Source organism: Centruroides sculpturatus, unplaced genomic scaffold (genome assembly GCF_000671375.1).
Source record: "Centruroides sculpturatus isolate CEXI.00-Female unplaced genomic scaffold, Cexi_2.0 scaffold718, whole genome shotgun sequence".
Lineage (NCBI taxonomy): Eukaryota > Metazoa > Arthropoda > Arachnida > Scorpiones > Buthidae > Centruroides > Centruroides sculpturatus.
The window spans coordinates 199,870-221,729 of NW_019384925.1; the positions used below are offsets into that span (position 1 = coordinate 199,870).

The 21,860-nt window shown below is 29.6% G+C and overlaps 2 protein-coding genes across 2 annotated transcripts in view; one reads left to right on the top strand and one right to left on the bottom strand.

Annotated features, from left to right (window-relative positions):
• LOC111631910 (zinc finger CCCH domain-containing protein 4-like) overlaps positions 1–15,099 on the bottom strand; it is a 32,161-nt gene extending 17,062 nt beyond the window's left edge. The window contains exons 1-6 of the mRNA XM_023376244.1: positions 14,846–15,099; positions 9,400–9,506; positions 9,174–9,322; positions 8,931–9,097; positions 6,811–7,054; positions 1,935–2,069 (exon numbers count right to left, since the gene is read on the bottom strand). Of these exons, the coding sequence (XP_023232012.1) occupies positions 1,935–2,069; positions 6,811–7,054; positions 8,931–9,097; positions 9,174–9,322; positions 9,400–9,506; positions 14,846–14,907 (864 nt within the window). The 5' untranslated portion in view covers positions 14,908–15,099. The remainder of the gene's footprint in view (positions 1–1,934; positions 2,070–6,810; positions 7,055–8,930; positions 9,098–9,173; positions 9,323–9,399; positions 9,507–14,845) is intronic.
• Positions 15,100–15,421: 322 nt separating this feature from the next.
• LOC111631912 (transcription elongation factor SPT5-like) overlaps positions 15,422–21,860 on the top strand; it is a 60,916-nt gene continuing 54,477 nt past the window's right edge. The window contains exon 1 of the mRNA XM_023376248.1: positions 15,422–15,574. The gene's annotated coding sequence lies outside the window, so the exon portion shown is untranslated. The remainder of the gene's footprint in view (positions 15,575–21,860) is intronic.

Consider the following 21,860-nt stretch of genomic DNA (forward strand, 5'->3'; position numbering starts at 1 on the left):
ACACAAAAGTGCCAGTGCTACCAGCTAAAACACACACACCAACAAAAAAAAATATTGGAGTAGCCCAAGATATAGCCAAAGATTGCAGTGCCACAGCACTAGCAAAAATTTAAATTTGCCGACTGGAATGCTTTCAGTTAACCGACGTTTTGGATAACCAGCTTTCAGATAAATGACGCTCTACTGTAGTTAGACTGAATATGTTAATCGCCTATTGTATAAAAGTTACGATATAAATTTTCAAATCACGTGATTATTAATTACAATATCTTTTATAATAAAGATTAAATAATGTAAATTATTATTTAGTGTTGTAACATTTATGATATTAGGTACTTGTAAATGAGAACTGATGTGGGGTAAAACAGCCAAAATACATATTTTGCAATCAATAAAGTGCATTTTTTACCATTTCCCTCAAAAGTTCCTGTGTGATAAGTTAGTAATAAAAGCAAATTTATGCTAAATTAAAATTGCAAATATGATAGAAGAAGAAGCTGTAGAAACAACAATGAATTCAGTTCATTCAACTAGTACAGTCACTCTAGTACAGTGTTTCTCAACCCATGTTTTGCAAACTTGTCCCCCATAAAAAAAGAGGAAAAAAGATATTATGATAAATTTATTCCAATGCACAACATATTACTTTATTTGTGCACAATTCCATGTTTATTTTATACAATACAATAAAGTTTATTTATTGCTTTATGAGAGTAGTAAATGTGAAATTGCTTATCAAGTTTTGAATATATTGATGCTAATGCTCCATGTAATTAAAAGTATATAAATGGTATTCCATGGCCTCAGAAAGGTCAAGAACCATGCCCTAGTTGTATTATAATTGTTTTTCTTTTTTTTGTTTTTAAATAGCCACATAAGTAACTTAATAAATAAATTAAATAGATTATTAATTTTTACAAATTAATGTACAACCCAGCAGGTTTATATCTTTGCCGGAAGATTAATTACATAGGAAGGGTGCTTACGGACACTAATATTTAATATCTTTAAAACACTGTGACATTACAAATCTATTATTAACAAAATGCATTAAACTAATTTTCATTTCAAACTAATCAATACTGTAATTTATTGAAGATGCCACAAGCAATATCTTAATGGCTGAGACATTAGACTATTGATGTATTCATGTTATAAATAATTTATTGCAATCTTTCTTCTTTAAGACCCAGACATTACTAAATTTAAAGAATAATTTAATTCATTCGTATTTAATATCTTGATTATAAATATTTATTAAACAATAACATTTTATATTCAATCATTATCTTTGAATGAAATTATGATAAGTTATTCTTAAATGTTGGCAATAAAGTTAATTTTCCTTTGATACATTCCAAGCAATAAATGGATATTTAAAATGGATATAATTAAAACTAAAATAAGTTACTGAAGAAAATACATTAGGTACCAGTTAATATTGACTATCCAAATCCAAAGTTTATCTGATAAACTAAATATTTATAATCAAAACCTTCAGAAATTAAGTTTAAGCTGGCTCCATACATTTGATATTTATTGATTACCTTTGTTCCATTTGATTTGGCATAATATTCCAGCAAGGAGTGGAAAATGGAAATACTGAATATCAGTTATGAGTAAATTGTCTCCAGTATTTGGTAAATACCAAATACCAAATCTGTGGAACCACCTTAAAGACAATTTCTATTTTAGTTTAATTTATAAAATATTCTCCATCACATGACAAATTAATTGAATAAGTAAATACCTATTCAACTAATGTTAAATTAATTAGATATGACTGAAATATACATCAATATAAATGCAGATAAACACTCTTCAATCATAACATGCAAATATAATTTATAAAAGAAACTGCTTAAAGAATATATTAAGTTTTTATAATTTTTTGATGTTAAAAATATGAAAAATTAATATTTATATTCACTTTAGAATATTATTTTTAAAAGGATATCATGCATATATAAGCATTTTGGTCCCTTGGCACAATAACCATTAAGATAAAATTTGCAGATTTCTTTCTTTACAGATGGTAATGATGAATGAGAAAATGGACAGTCCGGTCCCTGAAATGAATAATCAAATCCTTTTATTGACATTGAAATTGTTACAATGAATATAATTATTTATCTCTGTAATTACATTTTTTTACAGTATTTTATTAGTGAAAAGTATAAATTCTAACTGTAAAATATCAATTTAATGTATAAGTTGCTTAACCCATTGTCATGTACGTGCTCAGTCAAATAGAAATTGAACACCCATGGTCAATCGGCACCAATTTAAAAAATTAATTAATAAAAATTTAGCATTGAAAAGCGGGTATTTTTACTTTAATCCAGTTTTATGATATGTTTGTAGTCGAATTCAGTCAAAAAATTTTAATTTTATTATAAGTTATTGAAAATTTAAATTTTTTAATATTAGAAGATAATTAGCATAAATCACAAGATGTCGTGTTTCATCTTCACTTCCATTCAAGTTTATTGTCCTAGACATGTGCCGATGGTTGTTTTACTTCTACTGGTGTTTAAACTTTTATTTTAACCTTGTCCGCTTTGGTTACAAAAGGTGGGAAGACGGGCATCATGTGATCGCTTACCTCACATTTTACCACAGAAATTTCATTATCTTGAAAGTTTTTTCCTCCTCAATTTTAATTATTATTAACTATCAATGGATTCTCATATTTATGTGTTATCTGAAATTGCTGATATTTTTTTTATTATTAAGTTTTACGCATTTATGTTTTTTTCTTCAATTTTTATATATAAAATATAATAAAATTCAAAAATTAATTAAATGTTATCGAAAATGCTAAACTATAAGTGCAGTGTGTTTTACATTATTATTGTGAGCAGATATAGTCAATTATTTTATATACATGTTCATTATTTTAACTTTTATAAATTATTTAATTTGATGCAATGAGACACACTCAGAATTGATTGCACATTAATCAATATGGCGACAGGACTCGATTCAATTACTTTTTCATTTGAGAAGTTCAACAAAGTGTGTTATTTTAATGCAATTTTTATATTTTTACTGATATCTATGCTCGACTACGATTATATTTTCAATTTCTATATTTTCTCTATTATCTAAAAGTATAAAATACTTGTGGGTTTAAAAAACTGATTTTTTATTTATATTTTCTTTAATTTGATCTGTAAATGCAAAAACTAAACTTTTCAAATATTAACTCACTATAAATAATTTCAACTTTGTCTTATTGACATCAGATTTGTTAAATTTCACAGGATCATATTATTTTTAAAATTCAGAATAGTGACTTTGTTTATTTTCTCCTGTACTGAAAGTAATAGACTTTGCTGGTCCCACACTGTGAAGCACAATAAATAAACAGCTAATTTTCTTATTGCTTTGTTTTCAAAAACTTCCTTCTCTGTCAGTAATGGGTTGAACAACTATTTTGTTGCACTCAGGGGAATGTTTTGTTTCAGATTTGACTAATAGTATTGCCAGTAATAAATTCTATAATTTTATATATTTAATAATTTAAGAAATATTTATAAAATTACCAAATATATGTTTGTTCACAAGTACTAAATGATATTGCTACGTTATGAACATATATTTTAACTGTTGCAAAATTAAAAGTATTAGATTTCTTATCATAAAACTGATAGCTAGACAGCAGGGCAATAACACTGAAGTGAGAAAATCACATTATCAAAAAAGCTGAAATGACTTATTTGAAACGTATTGGGATTGATCCTGTCATTAAAACCAGGAGAAAAAGATATAATGTATAGCATTGTGGTAAAGGTTAAATATTCTACATAGTTATTTTATTAAATTGCAATTGTTGCACATAACAATCGCTTAAGTACAGCGCTCTCACACTGTGAGAGAATTTACTGCAGGTGGTGAAAAGGTATTGGTTTTCATAAAATTTCTCTGCAAAAAACGTCATAATCTTGAAACCTACTATGGGAATTGCTTCAAAACATATCAGATGAGAAATACTAAAAAGCCCACACTTCAACTATTTTATTTTTAAGAAATTCAATAAAAACTGCTATGTATCTTCTGGATACATAGTTCTGGTATCTTCTGGATACATTGATGCAGTTAATAAACAAAAATTCTTTAATTTATATATTACAGTCGCTCACATTTTTAGATTCATAAAATTAAAAACATACAAAAATTATATGGGGCATGGTGTCATATAATTTTATAAAATGATTTAAAAATTCCAATGGAAAAAATTAAATTATTTCAAGGTCAAATTTGCATATTTTAGAAGTTATTCGCTTTAAAAATAATGTGATATAAGCGCAGAAGCACACACACTGCTGCTGGGGCTATTTTTACTAACAGCAACTGGCGGAAAATTTGAAAATTGAAATCAGAGATTATGTGCGCCGTAGTGCCGATTTGATACCAATAATTAAATAAAAATAATAAAACACTTAAGCAAAAACTGAATTGTGCATCGTAAAATTGAAGAAAAATTAGACAGGTAATAATTTTTTCAGAGTTTTGAAACAATTAGAATTTTTACACTAACTAATTAAAAATCGATTAATGCCTAATCGGCACTAGGTGCATGCTGACAGGTTAAATCTATAAAACAAAGCTTTTTTTAATTCTCTTGAACTATGATATACACAATATAAAGCAGATATAATATAATAAAGATAATATAAAGATATAAAGCAGGTTTCTTTCCAGAAAAAATAGTGCATTCAAAAGGGAACATTACATAAAATTAAAATCTCAAAAAATCAAATATTTTAAAACTTAAGACAAGTTAGAGTTTGACCCTGTGACCAAGTGAGAGTTTATTCCCCAGACTGTTACATCATCTGTTTGACAGTTTACTCAAATGCTATCTCCCAATTTTTAAGTATTTTTTGTTATTAATTTTCTCTGCATTATTTTTAAAGAACAGCATTTTAATTTTGTATTTCCATCAATTATTATATATTAGATTTTTAAAATATTAAAGTTATTTAATTAATACACTGGATAATCATAATTAAAGTACTCCTCTATTCAATGCTGTATAGAGAGCTATTTAGCTGGCCAAATGCAAACTAAATTTGGTACAGTGGCATTTCAAGACACGCAAATAATTTTCATAAAAAATAATGCTGAAACTTACTGCTGTGAAACTTTTGATACTTCAAGCAACGAATATTTTATTTTACTAGACACCCATATTATATACACCTTAGCTATATGGAGGATAATGCTCAATGTGGTACCCATTCTGAAGATGTAAAACCTGAAGGAGATAAAAAGCACATTTGATAGCTGACCATAAATGATCCTCTGTGATGCTGTATCATGGCTGCAAAATTTTCAAATCATCGATAAACCATACTAAATGTCCTCCCACCAACAAATCATACTGATTAAGATTGGGCTCATTCTTTTTGATGTTTGCGAGACACACTGCCATAGTGGAGAATTTCAGCACTATTTTTTAAATATAAATGTCTTGCACATGATCTGAAATGTCAACATATCAAATTTGGTTATATTTGAGCTGCTAAATCTTTCTCTAGACCAGTGGTTTACAACAGAGATGACATGGCATACCAGGAGGATGCTGCAACAATGCTTCAGAGATGCCAGTTTAGCACCAAGCAGTGCCACAAAACTTTTTACATTACTAAATGTAAAAAAAGCACAACTGGGAGTCTGCAAGAAAAAAATTACCAAGTTGGGTGCCACTATTAGAAAAAGATTGAAAAACATTGCTCTAGATATGTCAGATACAGGTGATCACTTGATCTACATATTGTTAAAAATCAATTTATACTATTTAACTGTTTTTTTGGAGTGCTTCTTAACATCATAAACTGATGACCTCTTCCAAGCACTTTTGGGCTACTATGCCATTCTTCAGACCATAAAAAAGTCATTAGAAACCAGGATCCAGGAACATAGAAAGGATATTGAAAGGGCTCAGGTCACCAATATTAACTCAAGAGACACAAGCAACAGATGTGGAGATAGAAATGGAGAGAACAAAGATTTAGAGGAGCTTAGAGAAGATAGTTTGGATAAAGCTGCAAGGATATGGATTTATAGAAGTTTATGGAAAGACATGATTAATAACTTATTAGGGACTCTGAATTTTTATCCAGGTTGCAGAAAGAAAAAGTTAGAGGGCACTAATCATCAATTTGAAGTCTGTCTGCTTCATTATTTAGAATAATATAACCATAAAGGTTATGGAACATTTAGTGGAATGAATTTAAATAAAAACTAGAATAGTTTTTACCTGATAATGGTTGCATTCTCATGAAGATGAGTGTAATAGCCTGAAAGTACTTGGGAGAGTTCATCAGTTTTTCATGTTAAGACACACTCCAGCAGAGCAACTAAAGGTTAATTAATATATTTATTTATTTTTACTCTTCCTCTTTGCTTCTGTTTGTTAAGTTTCACTTCAAATAATTTCTTTATTAAATTTGCATTCTCCATTTCTAATTAAAATATCAAAGTTATCTAAGATTTAATATAGAAACTTTCTTCCAAATACATTCCATATTCTGAGGCATTTTTAATGTTATAACTAATAAAATGATGGCTTAACATAATCCAATTTATTTTTTCAACATTTTCCTTCCAGTTCCTTTAATCTAATATTCTAAATCTGTACAAGTTCAAAGACTTGGATTAATGTAATCGGAAGAACTAATGCATATGGACGGCAAAATAATTAAAATGAAATTCAATATCTTAATTTTTCATGATAGATAAAAATATAAAATTCTTGCTCTTTGAGTTAAACTTTAACTGAAATTAAAACATAAATCATACCTTCGAACATCTCCCTTCCATGAAAAATTTACACAATGGACGACTTTTTGCCTTTGCAACTTTTCTTTTTTTGTTTAGCAAGGAACGTTTCTTGGATTCTCCGTTTCGACTCCCATCTTTTCTCTTCTTTTTTGTACCTCTTTCGGAGTTCTGCCGCCTGTTTGCATTCTTCCTTGCCACCTTTTTATTTCTTCGTTCTTTTTCTTCTTTAGGTTTATGTTCTTCATCATCTTGAGATGGAGAACTAAAAAAATAAAAAATAAATAAAACCTGAAATACTTTTTAATGGTCTACTGCATAAAAATCTAAAATTTTATTTATAAAACCTCTAAAACAAATAAAGCAAAACAGAATTAAGCCATGTGATTTATTTATATTATTGTTTTAACATCTATCCACAAAACAAACATCTAAATGAAAAGTTTCCACAAATTTAAATTAAACTACAGTAGAGCATCAATCATCCGAAACAATTCGGGACTGGGGTTGTTCGGATAATCGATTTTTCAGATAACTAATTACAGTTTAACACGATTATAACGACATCGGATGTTAATGACAACCCTAATATAACGTCAAATTTTTATCGGTCCCACGATTTTAGTATACTAGATAATGTTAAAAAACCCACTTGTAACGACATAAAACCCTGTTTTAACGTCATATTTGAAGCACTCTTAAATTTACAAAATCAAATTATAAATTTTATTTATCAAAGAAAATACTACGTGTTCAGTCAGAGTCCCTTCCTAGAACGATTGTGTTCGGTGGGGTGAGACGCGCCACCCCTTTAAACGACGTGACAGTGGGTTAGTCTGCATAGCTCTCATACTCGGGTTGTAGTTTACAATCTAAAATAACTGACTTTTTTAAAGTGAATATTTTTATTGTTTTTTTTAATTGATATACATTAATTTAACCTAAAAGTGAAATATATTGGACTTCATGTCCATTGATAGATAAGCAAGAAACGAGAAAATTACCATCCAGGCGTTAAAACCGAAAGTGCCGCCATTATCGACACTTGACAAATAAAAATTTCTTATAAAAAATAATTTTTGAAATTTTTAATTACATCGTTGTAAATTTACACATAATAATGTAAATAAAGTTGATTTAAATATTTAGTTTGCACTTTTATACATACGATATTAAATTAATGAATTTTATAATAGATTCTTAAACAGACTTGATACTTTTATGGAACTGAAATTATGACCCCGCAGATAACGACACTCGGTTATAACGTCAAAAAATTGCCGGTCCCATAGATGACGTTATAAGCAGGTTAAACTGTATATACAAAAAATATATTAACCCATCCCATGTTGAAATTCGTTCAAATCCTGGCACATCCTTAAGTACCTTCTCATGGTCGTGCCAGTGCTGCCAGCTAAAACACACACACCAACAAAAATAATACTGGAGTAGCCCAAGACAAAGCCAAACATTGCAGCACCACAGCACTAGTGGAAATTTAAATTTGCCAACTGGAACGCTTTCGGTTAACTGATGTTTTGGTTTCTCTGTGCTCTACTGTATTATTACCATAATTTTGCATGACAGACCACAGTTATCTTTAAAAAATTCATTTCAAATCAGATACAGATATGATAGAACAGCTTATCATCAATTTTGCTACTTATAATTTATTGAGGAGAACTCTTGATGACTGCTGCAAAGGAAAAATGATTTTCCTTTGTGCAGAGCATTTATTATTGCCTTATTGTCCTTATTTCAATTCTTATTATATTTGTCAACTTGGACATAAATTATTAATAGGACTGTTAAACTGGTGTTAAGTTTTAATGCAAAATTGAACAAAAGTTCTTAAAGAAAGTCTGTTTTCTTTAAGAACTTTTGCTCAATTTTGCATTAAAACTTAACACCAGTTTAACAGTCCTATTAATAATTTATGTCCAAGTTGACAAATATAATAAGAATTAGCATAAGCATCTTTGAAAGTATAGTGTAGGTTATGTGAAGATTCTACTTCAGTTCTAGAGGTTATATGTGACTGCAGGAAAAATATGGTATATTATTTCTAATGTTAATAATTATCATTAAAAGTTAAATAAAATAACCATAAGATTAATTTAATGTTAAGAAGCAATTCGAACCTTTTCTTTTCTGCATTAAGAAGTAAATTATCGTAAGAACTGGGAGATGGACTTCTACCGTCTTCAGATATTCTATTAAAATTCTTTTTAGGATAAGGCATTGGATTAATTGCAAACCAAGTATCTTCGTCGTCGACACGATCATGATCAATGTATCTCTTTTTTTTCTGTTATTTGTAAAAAATTCATTTATTAAAATCATAAATAAAGAAATGTAGCAAGATTATCGTTTGAGGATTTTACTTTGGGTTTCCCCTGATCATTTAAACCATCGTCTTTTCTTTTCTTTTTCTTCTTCCGTTTTTTCTTCCTCCCTGCCATATCTAACTCCTCACCTCCTTCTGATGTATGAATTGCATTATTTTCTGTAGCTCCAGCTACCTTTTTAGATTCTGAAAAATTATTAAAGTATTAAACATCAATATAATAAAAAAAATTATTAAGATGATTTCCACACAATTACAATTACCTTTATCACTATCTCCGTACGTTTCACAACAAGAATCGACAATCTCACCTTCCTCGAGATCAACATCATCCATTGTTTGCGGCATTTCTTCAGTTTCAGTGTCCTCACTTTAAAAGTTAAACATACATTAAAATTTCCATACATAAAGCAAAACTATCATATAAAAGCATATTTTACTCATAATTCTTCAATATACACAAAATTTATCACTATTTGAATAAATGCAAGCATAATTTATAGAGTAATATGCAAAATCCAGAGCTGGGACCATTTCAAAGCCTATATTTTTATTTTTATATTTATTTATATTTTTATTTAAAATATTGTCATTAGAAATTTTTATATGTATACTTAAATATTTATATGTAGTTAACCATAATAATGCTCTAAGTGATAAGAATATTCAAACTGAATAATACATTAAATTACACATTCAAATATTCATAAAAAATTACATAATCATCAGCAAGTCATCAGTGTATTTGACACAGACACACAAGCAACTTAAATTTCCATTAATTCATATTTAAATAAAATTAAAATCTTTTTAAACTTGTACAAATAAATTTCATTTCATCATCATTTTAATAATATTTTATGATTTTAAATATGCTTTACTTATTGAAATTAATTTGTTTGTTTCTACAATGTAATGTTCTCTCTGTAGAATTCAATTATAGATTGATATATGTACTGAACAAATTGTAGACTGTTTCTGAATATTTTATTTTAAATGAATTTTTTAATTTTTATAAAATTCTTCATGTTTCAGGCATTAAATGGTATTGGATTAAGACATTCATGTTATATGTGGGAAGAGGCCGAGGATTGACGAAATGGGGCACAACACTCAGCCGAGAGGGTGTCTTCTAGGAAGAGTTTCTATGGAAACTGACTCATATTTAGGTGTAGAACACATGAAAAAAACCTGGAAAACTCTATGGAACCAGCCTATTGGTGAGGTGCAAACAACATTCAGTAGTTTATCCATTCAGCTGCTGGTGGGTGATAGATGGCAAGACTTACATTTGATTCAAAGTGTTGAAGAGCACTCGTGTCCAATGGATCCAGAAGCACAAAGAGAATGAGCAAACAAACCATTCACTATATATTACTATTCAACTAATCAAATCTTGAACTAATTACTTTATTAAATAGAAATGGATAAACAACCTGTATCAACCCTCAATGCATTTAATATACAAGAACACTATTGTTCAAGGAGCATCATCGGGTTACAATTGTTTCAATCCGAATAATTCAAATTTATTGAACTTTTCTTGCTAATTAGACTTAAAACTTTATTAATTTATAAAATAAATCATCATTGTGAAAGTATTACAATTAATTCTCTTGATAATCAAACAAGTTTGCCATAAGCTAGAAAGATCCCAACTAATTCACAGTGAAATTCCAAGGATTAGAAACTATTACAAACCAAAAAAATGCATTCAAGTGTGTTACAACACCTTGATAAAGTGGTAAAACACTAATATATAATTATTTAAGAAAATGACTTAAGGAAAATATATTCTTTTATTACAGATTGCAATTATTTATTGTTTGTATTCAATAAGAAACAATTTATTGAAAAATAGATAAAATGTCCATCAGTCAAAGCAGAAGATTCTATGGAATCGAGAGAAATAAAAAAAAAAATAATAATAAAAATTACGGATAAAATTTTTATCACAAATTTATAATAAAAACTTCAATTAATTTTTAAGTTATTGATATTTATTTCGAGACGTTGAGATAAATATTTTCTCTTCGAAAAGTAGCCTTTGATTTTAAAGTTCTTACATTTAATGTAATAAATTCAATTGAAAGAATAAAAATTATAGCTGATAAATCAAAGAAACGATAGATTCGGAGCATTAATGCTTATTAGCACATTAACGCCAATTCATCTAAATGTGTACTTAGTAAATTATAAATTGTTTAGGATTTTTGGCAAATATTAAACTCTAGTTTGAAAGAATTGTTTAAATTTAAATATAGGCAATTGTTTATTTGTTTTAAATAATTTTAAACTTTGCAACTACTTTGAAGTCTAATAAAACATTAAATACCTAGATTAGACATAATGTATATTAAGGCCATAAAGATGGAGCTTTAATTTCCGAATCTCAACACCTATTTTAAATATTGACATTCTACAACAGATTAAACTCCCATTAACATTTATGTATTCTTTATTCCCGATTAATGGCACCGTCTGTACGAATTGCCGGAATTAATTTTCTTCGGAACGACGCCAAGGACATTAATTGGCAATTCTATTTTTGTGTCGTTGTTTCATCAGGCTGCGTAGAGTGGGATGGCATGGAATCTATGGGTCGTTATTAGAGAAGATCTTCATTTGGTAGCAATAAATTTATGTATTTTTTTTTAATATTTCTAATTGTTTAATTCAGTTTATTATTATTATTACAATAAACTGAATCAATTATATTTTATTCATATTTTTTAAAACGATTTTTTTGTTCAATGTACAGTTGCAGAGTGCACAAAGGTCTCATTGTTGTCAGTAAACTACATCTATTATGGATTGGGAGGGTGGGGGATAAAAAGTATTTGTGACGTCACGCTGACGTTTACTTTCACCTGCAGCGAAAATTAGGGATTTAATTGATAATTACGAAGCAGCAACGTGGCAAAAATAAATTCGGAAATTCAGACGGAAAATTCGAAGCGCAACGAACGAGAAAAGACCATGTTTAAATCCACAACGGGATAACGAAATCAACACCAGTTGCTAAGGGAGGTGACGTCAGCAATCGGTTGCTAACCAACGCAGCAGATTTTCGAATTGCAAACCAAACAAACCAAGGCCAATATTTATAATAATTTCCGATCGAACCGAAAAATCAATTTTTCGTTCTATTTAATAATATTCAACCTACTTACACAATATTAAAAAAAATAATGGAGCCGATTACGATGGCAACGTAATTGCACGTGCCAAATCTTTAAAATATATTCCAATTACGTAACTCGTTCAGAAAAGAAAAATATATATATTATTTTAAATAATCTAATTTTAAAAACTTTAAATGGCTCTAAATTTCAATTTGTAATCCCCAGGAAAAAAAAAACGACTTGAATTCTTTATATATTCGATAATTTCCGAATTATTCATAAACATCGGAAACAATTTTGTCGCATGACACGGGAGTAAACACAAGATCAAACTCCAAGGCCACAGACAAGCACACACCGTATTCTATTCATAACTATTCTAAATAACGATCGCACTGGCAACGGTTGTTTTTCTTAGAATTCACGTTTCCACATGACGTCAAAGCTAATGTCATCGAAACGTGACCTATTCATTTGAATTTCGCATCGCGATAATACACAAAACGCTACATATATACTTTTTTTAATAATCGCCGACCCTCGACTAATATTAAATATATATATAAATGTATATAATAAGTTATCGGGTTATCTACATGAAGACATTTTTATTTACGTAGAGTCGCCGAGGGGCCGCCATATTAGGTTCGGTTGGTGTATTTGTTAGTTTATTTATTAATGTCAACGTATTCTTTTTTTTTCTTTTCCTCTTCTTCGTATTGGTTACTGAAGTCAAACAGGAAGCGAATTTGAAAGCTTGAAATGTATCTAGCTTATTTTCCTGTAGGAGAAAAAAAACAACAGTTTTACGATTGAGATGCTTCCCCCCTCGCAGAATAGTATCGCCGACGGCCAACGTGACCTTGAAAGCTGTCATATTTTAATCTGATTTCCCGGAGATTTTTCTAACTTGTCCTCAAGGATATACAATTTTTTTCTTTTCTTGTTTTTTATAAAATGTTATTTTCGGCTTACGTCTTGATATTTCTTAACTTTTCGGGATTTCGATCCTGATAGGGAAAAAAAATAAACAAATTAAATTGTGTGAAGTCTAAATGTATCTAGATGTCGCTTTTGTAGGTGACGGCGCCACCCCCCCGCTTGGGGAGCAATAACAAAAGAATCGTTCGAGATCGAAGCGATAAAATGTTAGAATAGCTAACGCAAAAAAAAAATGTATTAGAAATAAACGAGAAAGGGAGAAAAATAATAATTATAATAATAACAGCAAATTCGCCAGTAAGAATAAAAAGGAATGAGAAAAGAAAAAAAAAAATTATATAAATGACAGAGGTGGGGGCGGCGTTGTAAGAGTGACTGGAAGTCATTGAAAACAGCGCCCTCACACGTCACACAAACTAGATTTGATAGATAATTATTGTTTTACATTACCTACGTCTCCTCTTGGACAGAAAAATAATATCTTTTTAAGGATATTTCATATGTATAAAAATCAGCAAGATTAATTATTATGATTAAAAAAATGGCTCGGTTTTCCTGACTTTCCATACTCTTACCGAAAAAGGAGGATGGGGGAATTTGTTTTTCCCCTAGTTGCTACTACTTAATATCTAATACCATTTGTTTTGTGTTTAAGAAAACAAAACAATGGATTCACGACTGTTGTCATACCGATGGATCTCGTGTACGTCACTAGTCATAGCTGTGTCTTCCCATCTACACATCACACACCTAACGTCACATCAAACAGTTCCACAGATAGTCTTGTCGCATAGGAGTGCAATCACCGCAGCAAACCTGAAAAGGAGAGACCTCCGCATGACCGTCAAACGGGTCCAAAACACTACAATCAGGGAGCGAGCAACTGTCTACCCTACAGTGCGGGGATTAGTCAACAACTCGTTTTGCAAGCGCAGAATGGGGAGGAAGGAGGAGTGTGGCGACCTATTTCCTGAAATATATAATTTTTTCCCGTTTTTTTTTCCTTTTAACTAATCGATTTATCGAACTAAACACCCACCAATCGATAAGAAATAAACGAGATATTTACACGGAAACCAATTGAAATCGACTAGGAAGGCCATATAAGGACGTTGAACTAACAAAGAAAAGACACAGAAAAATCAAATTTAAAAACAAAAAAGATAAAGATTTAACCAGAAATAACGCAAAAGTTTGATTAAACTTACAATAAAGAAAGTTTAAACACAAAATTAGATTTAAAAATTTGAAACCGATCACACGATGGTGACGTCACAAGTACGAAATGGAAATTTTTAACAAAAAAACTAACTATTTAACTATTAAATTCCATTAACGTTTACGATTAATTTTTAAAACATGCAAAGAGATAATATGGCGTTTAAACAAAAAAAACAAGAAAAAATTATCATTATTATTATTATATTATAGACATAAAGATGGATCGGGGAATATGCCGAAACAATGGAGTCTCGGCAAACTGAAATGATCCCCACGAGAGTGATGTTTCGGTTTACCTTTGTTTTTCGAAGGAAAAAATACTTTATATTAGATATTGGTTCGAAGTAAGTTAATAAAATAAGTTAAGAAAAAACACCATTTTAACAAATAATATCCGGACGATTCTATAAAAATACTCGACCTGTCTTTGTCTTTGTTACCCATCTGTACAATGGGTGGGTCAGATACACATGGATGGGCCATATGCACGCGCTTTTAGTAACTGTAGTCCGTTAAATCTCAATTCAAAATACTCAATTATCTATATGAGAATGGACTTGATGTCCGACTTCGTCACAATTCTTCATATCTCCGTTCTTTTCCATAAAATAACCTTTACATCAGAAATGGCGCAGTTTGTAATGTGACCACGTGACGTCATTAATGTCGAGCTGTTGTGACGTCACGGACTCCGAAGTGAAAACAGTACGAAACGGAAATAATACCATTGCACATACATCATATTTATTAAGCAATAAAATTTCGTATAAATGTTTAATTTAAATTAAACTTAATAAAATTTTAATTAAATCATTAATAATTTAATATGAATTGTGTTAAAATATTTTATTATCGACGCGGTAGATTAAACTTCGATTTTATTTTATATCTTCGTTATCGCATTATATTTAATATTATTTATAATAGTTTTTTTTATTAAATTTTAATTATTTATACGGAATATTTAAACGAACGGTAATTTTCTTTTAATTATAAAATTTTTATACGAAACTAAACAAGATTGCGGCTGATGGAGACGGTATCCATGACAACGCTTGGCAAATTTTAAGTTCGAAGTTTAGCAAAAGTTTAATGCTTACGTTTAACGCGAATATCTTTTTCTACGGGTAAAACTTTATAGTTTCTAAAGGTGAGATTGTAACTTTGAAATTTATAAGATTTTTTTCTGTTTTAAAAGATTTTATTGTATTAGACCTACTTCTTATTTGGACGTAATCGAGTTAGGCCTAATTCTTATTTGGACATAATCGAGTTAGGGCTAAGTCTGTTAAACATATTACCAATTTTCATTGTAAATTCCTTTATACAACTTAACTTTAAAGCTGTACAGTCGATTTTTGTTAGGAATTTAAATTAATATCGTTGCATTTACTATATTTAATTGGATTCATCGTTTATTGTATAATATGTCACGAAATGTATTAGGACTACTTAGATAGTGCCAACAGGTCCATGTTACCTGTGAGTTGGTCACATGATAAACACTAAAAATTACATTTTTTTGGTGAGAAAAGCACAAAAATGGGAAAAATTAAAGTTGCTTCTGGTAATTGATGGTAAATGCTTTTATTTTATTGATTTTTCATATGTTTTAATGGTGTCTGGCCTTAAACTTGCAGTTCTGATGAGGGATTTGGAACCCTCAAATTTTACACCTTCAGTATTCCGGGTAGGCTAAATTTCGGAGTGTTTTATCATGTGTAGAGTCACGGATATCAGTTTTAGGGCATAGCCTGTAGCTCTGATAATGTCTTACCATTACATTAGAGCTGCATTTATATCCCTTAATTTTGTACATTTACAATGAAAATTTCCAACTGGATGGATGAACAACAGTTTTCAATATCCAGTAAAAACTATCTATTTTTGACCTAGTTTGTAGCTCTTCACAGGTTTAAACTTAAATCTAATACCTGATAAAGAACTCTTTAATTAATTTAATAAGTAATTTGTGTTGGATATTAAAAGGTGTTCATTTCAAAAGTGTTTTCATTTTATTTATATGTATATATATGCGACGGGACTGGCACTTAGAGTGCAGAAATTTAGAGATGCCGTAGCCAACATCTGTTAAAGGGAAATATTTATGAATTATTTTAATTAGACATATTATCTATACATCTGGAGCTGTTGTATGTAGGCATGCAGATTATTCAATGTACAAGGTGCCTAGTAGTAAGAGAGGAGAGTGCCAAAAACTTTTGGGTCAGCTCTGTATACACATACACCACTCACCAAACCATGAAAAAACATTCAATTTTACCAGCCGTTTATTCGATATCGCGAGGTATCCACAATATCGAACAAACAACTAGTAAAATCGAATTTCACATAGATGAAAATGTTCATAAGAATTTTTCTTTTTTTGTGTCATGAACTGGTGATGGTTTGGTGAGTGGTGTATTTACAATAACCCAGTTTTTGTATACACACATCTGTGGTATGTGTAACTTTTATCCTGTTGTAACTTGCTTAGATAATGATCCTCAAATCAATATATCAATAAGAAAGAGGATCGGTTTATATTAAAAAGTATTTACTCAAATTATATGGTAGAAATTGAAATTGAGATTAGGCATTTTCTCGCAAGTAAATATTTATCCAAATTCTTCTGATGTGGTGTTTTGATTTCAAGGATATGATATCTGACTTTTGTTATTTGATAGACATAAAAACTTTTGAAGTGTATCAAAAATTTCTGTTTATATTAAATAAATATATTTATAAATAACAGATGCCAAGCTTTTAATAAAACAAGCAAGTAAATAAATCTTTAAAATGTATTCTATTATTACTACGTTAGCGGTGTAAACATGACACATAGAGCCTGTACACACTAGGCGTTTTTCAACGTGCGTTAAACGTGCGCTTTTAAACGCGCGTTTTAAAGAACCAAGAGTTCTATGTAGCCGTACACACTGAAACGCCAAGCGCGCGTTTAACGCGCGTTTTAAAGAACCAAGAGTTCTATGTAGCCGTACACACTCAAATGCGCGCTTTTGGCCAAGCGCGCGTTAAACGTGCATTTATAGATTTTTGTTAAAACGCGTGTTTTGCGGGCGTTAGCCGAGCGCTTTGAGATATATGTGTTGCCATGTTACCGTACATGCGATCGCGCGTTTTCCCCGCGCTTTACGGGCGCTTCTAGATTTACGCCGCCATTTTGCTGTATATTCGATCGCGCGCTTTTGGGTAATATCTACTTTTATAATATGGAGTAAGTCGTCAAATGATTTTATAGACATTCTAAAATAATTAAAAAACTTGAATTTATTTTGTCTTAGTTTTGGATACAACGTCACAAACATTTCATGCGTCAGTCTATCTCGTAATATTGGGTGCACCCAAAATTCTCTTTGCCTCTGCCGTCGTCTTTTATAGCGACGATAGAGGAGCCACACACAAGCAATCACTTCCACATCCATTTCCAAACCGAGCCAGTGCGCACGCTCCGCTAAACGCTCGTCAAATGCCTAGTGTGTACAGGGCCATAAATAAACAGCTTGTAAAACTGGATGTAGCTCAAAAACTAAACACACCAATGGCAAAAAACAATAACTTGGAAATACATAAGGTATTCAGAAGATCCATGGCCATAAATTACAAGGACATAGAAACATTTTTCCCATGTGGAAGTTCTTTTACAAAGTGCTTTTGTTTTCCTTGCAGCACTGACAATATTTGTTGTTGTTCTGATAGATGTCACTGTTATGTATGATGCTGCAATCAATAACATCTATAGTCTATGTTCTTTTTATTTAAATGCTGTTGTAATTACAATCTGTATTTGAATGTTGCAGGTTAGAACCTGTTGATGACCATTTAAGATAATTGAAAATGTTTGTCTAGAAAAAATGTTTTAATTGCTGGATTTTTGGTGTTGGTGTGTTATTTTTTGTAAACTGGTACTCAATGATACATACAGTAAGTGTCAAATGTAATGTTATTTAGAAATCAAGATACAGATAAATGAATAATTATTATTGTAAAATTACCGTATTATTAATGAATATAACTTATCGATGTAAAAGCTACTTCTAGCTACTTTTAGATAATTTCATAATAGTTGAAATTATTTTCTGTAATGGAATAAAAATGAGATTTATATTCAATTCTCAATAATATGAAACATGAAATTAAAATTTAGGATAGATAAGAATTACAAAAGTTTGCTTAATATAGTGATTCATCTAAAACAATTTATATCATTTTACTATTTATTTTAAAATATATTTATTATTAATTCCAGAATATTGAATTTCTCTTGCAAACATGCATTTTTTTTTTAATACATAATTACTATTACTCACATAAAACTTACTGTATATCATCTGTTAGATCCATTGTTTAATAAAATAGGCATAAAACTTTGAAGATCTCAAAATCCAGCAAGAAAATTTTATGTAGTAAATACTTTCAACTGTTTCTTTTTTTAAATGACCATCTTTACATTACACTTCTATATAATGTAATGTTTTTGGAACTGTTTTATTATAGCCCATATATCAAAGTACAGTACAGTAAATGATTCATTGTTTATAGTTATACACATGTTAGCCTACTATGAAAATTTTTCAAAAATTGGCTACATATAATCTACCTATAGTAAAACCTGTCCAAAATAGTAACCTGAATAAAATGGGAAAAATCCTTTGGAATGGACTGATTTTCTATGTTTAAAAAAGCTGTTTGAAACAAAAAATTTGTACCATGTAATTCTGATTTAAACAGGTTTTACTGTACACACATTTTCCCAAATGAAGCAACATAATTAATCTATCTATGTGATGCTCAACACCTCTACACAGCTTGGACTTTATAGATTTTGAATGTTGCACCATGATACTAGGATAATTCCTTGTTCCAAAGTTCACGGTTTCTGATAACTATGCCATATTTTAAAATTGTTTTTCATATATAGGTGTTTAATCTAACAAAAGTTTACTTATTATCACAAACCTATAAAACTCTGTATAAAATTTCATCTTATTTATTTATTGTAATGGTTTTTAAATTTAATCTATCTCTGCAATGCCATAGAAGTGCAATTTGATTGTACTTTTATTTTTCATTAAAACTCTTGTGTGTTTACTTTTAGAAAAATGTAATACTGTATTATATTATCTAAGTTTTTAAATAATATTTAGTTTTGAAAAACATCTTGTGGAAAAAAGTATATTAATTAACAAGTAGCGTAATACAGTCGACCCCCCCCCTATAACTTGGTAGATACGTTCCTGTTTTTATGAATCCAGCTTCTAGAAGTCCAGCCAATCACAGCTCGGCACGTATGCAGTTTACGGATTACGGTTGTTTGAAAGGTTTTCTTCCATAAAATTAATCGATTCGAGACTAATTCGACTCAACATTTCCAAAATACGTATAATTTTTTGGGAATCCATAAAAACTATGCTATAAACAAAAAAATTGTAGGATTACTTACTGAGTGTGCACCGTTCGACTACACCGTTGCTTAAGCTTGTTTTTGTCGTGGAGATTGTCATCGAATGGCGCTTGCGTGCTTCCTGATAAATTATTTTTTTTGCGAAAAATTTGCTGAACTTTAGAGACATCATTAATATAAATATAATTTTTATGGACGTTAAATAATAAATGGTTTTTGGTAGGTCCGCTTAAACTCGACGGTTTGTGTAATCCTGTCACGACACGAGTTGGCGATGACATTTTACTGAATTATAGGAGTTTTTTTTAGCATGTTTGTACGAATACTGTCGCAATTTTTTTGTCGTGATATAGGAATTCAAACTGTAGGAACCTGTGTTATAGGTGGGTCGACTGTACTTGTTTACTATATGATAACTGATGGTTTTTACACAATAGAAATAACATTAAATAAATGTTTTAAAACAATTAATGTGATTTACAATTAAAAACTTACTAAATCAAATGATTCACACTTTGTATTTATTTTAATTCCAAAACATTTGTTATAGGAATTGACAATATACATAATCTGACAAATTTTAATAGATTGTATATGAATAACAGTTAATTTTGTATTTTTAAAATTAATTTTAGAACATGTTTTACCTTGTTATGAAACTAATTTTATAGAAGGATAAAGGTTATTATATATACATGATATGCTTTATCTTTTGTTATGGTTATGATTAATTTATTTTTTACTCACTTATCTCTTAGCTTTTGACTATGATTAAATTTAAAATTTTAGTTATTTTTCTTCTGTTTTCCTTTTATTTACTAACTTATCTGCATTATTTTTATAATGGTGTTAAGTAACCAATTTTTATTTCTTATACAGTAGAATATGCATATTGTAATCACTTAGTAACTTGCTTAATTAATCTGATGATCAACTGACAAGAGTAAATGGAAGAAGTATGTCTGTAATTTGTGAAAATTCTAGTTTTTTGTTTGAAAGTGAAAGGACATTTTGAAATAATAATTAAAAGTTGTATATCTTGAATTAATANATATTTATTTTGTTTGTACAAAATAAAAAAATAATTTTTAACGATACAATAGTCTTAGTTAGGCTTAACATCGACGAAAATTCAATGCGAAGCGACACGCAATGGAGAAAAATTTCAACATGGGATAAATTAATATATTTTTTCGTACATGATTCATTATCCGAACCACCCCAGTCCCCAATTGATTCGGATAAACGATGCTCTACTGTAATGTCATACTGATACTTTTAAATGCAGTAAAATTTTAAGTTATTTTTCCAATCTTTTCAGTTATTTTTACAACCTTCTTCAAGGAAGAAAAAAAACATTCTAAATAGGATGAACACCTCAGTATGGAACTTTATTAAATTTGAAAGTTAGCACATCAGAACATAATTTTACAAATTCAAATGTACAGTAAGTACTAAATATCTGATTGTATAGTATACCCATAAGTTGTAAAATAACTGGTAAATAATACAGTGAAAGAAAAACAAACTAGTATAGACTCAACTAACTATATACTTACATCAATATAAATAAATATATGTAACTAAATATAAACAAAAGATAAATCTTATGTCCTTCAGTATCATATTAGCAATGCTTTTAATGCTCCTGATATTATTGCATTGCAGTCTCTGCTGTTAATTGTTTGCCCTTTCAGAATTGTTTTGTAAATTTGCCAAGCTTCCAAATGTTTTATCTGCTTCCTCTTCTGTATTTTCTGTATTATTTTAACTTGGTTCCAAACTACCAAGACAAAGATGGAATCAGCAAGTACATATGCAGTGAGAACTGTATTAGGGTTGGTTTTATTGATATTATCTTTATGCTCTTTAATTCTTGCTGCTAGTGATATATTAGTAGCAAGCAATTAATTGCAGAGACTGCAATGCAATATTGGAAGCATTACTAATAGTCTAAGGAAGGATATAAGATTTATTTAGTTGTATATGCAGGTAACCCCCGTATAACATG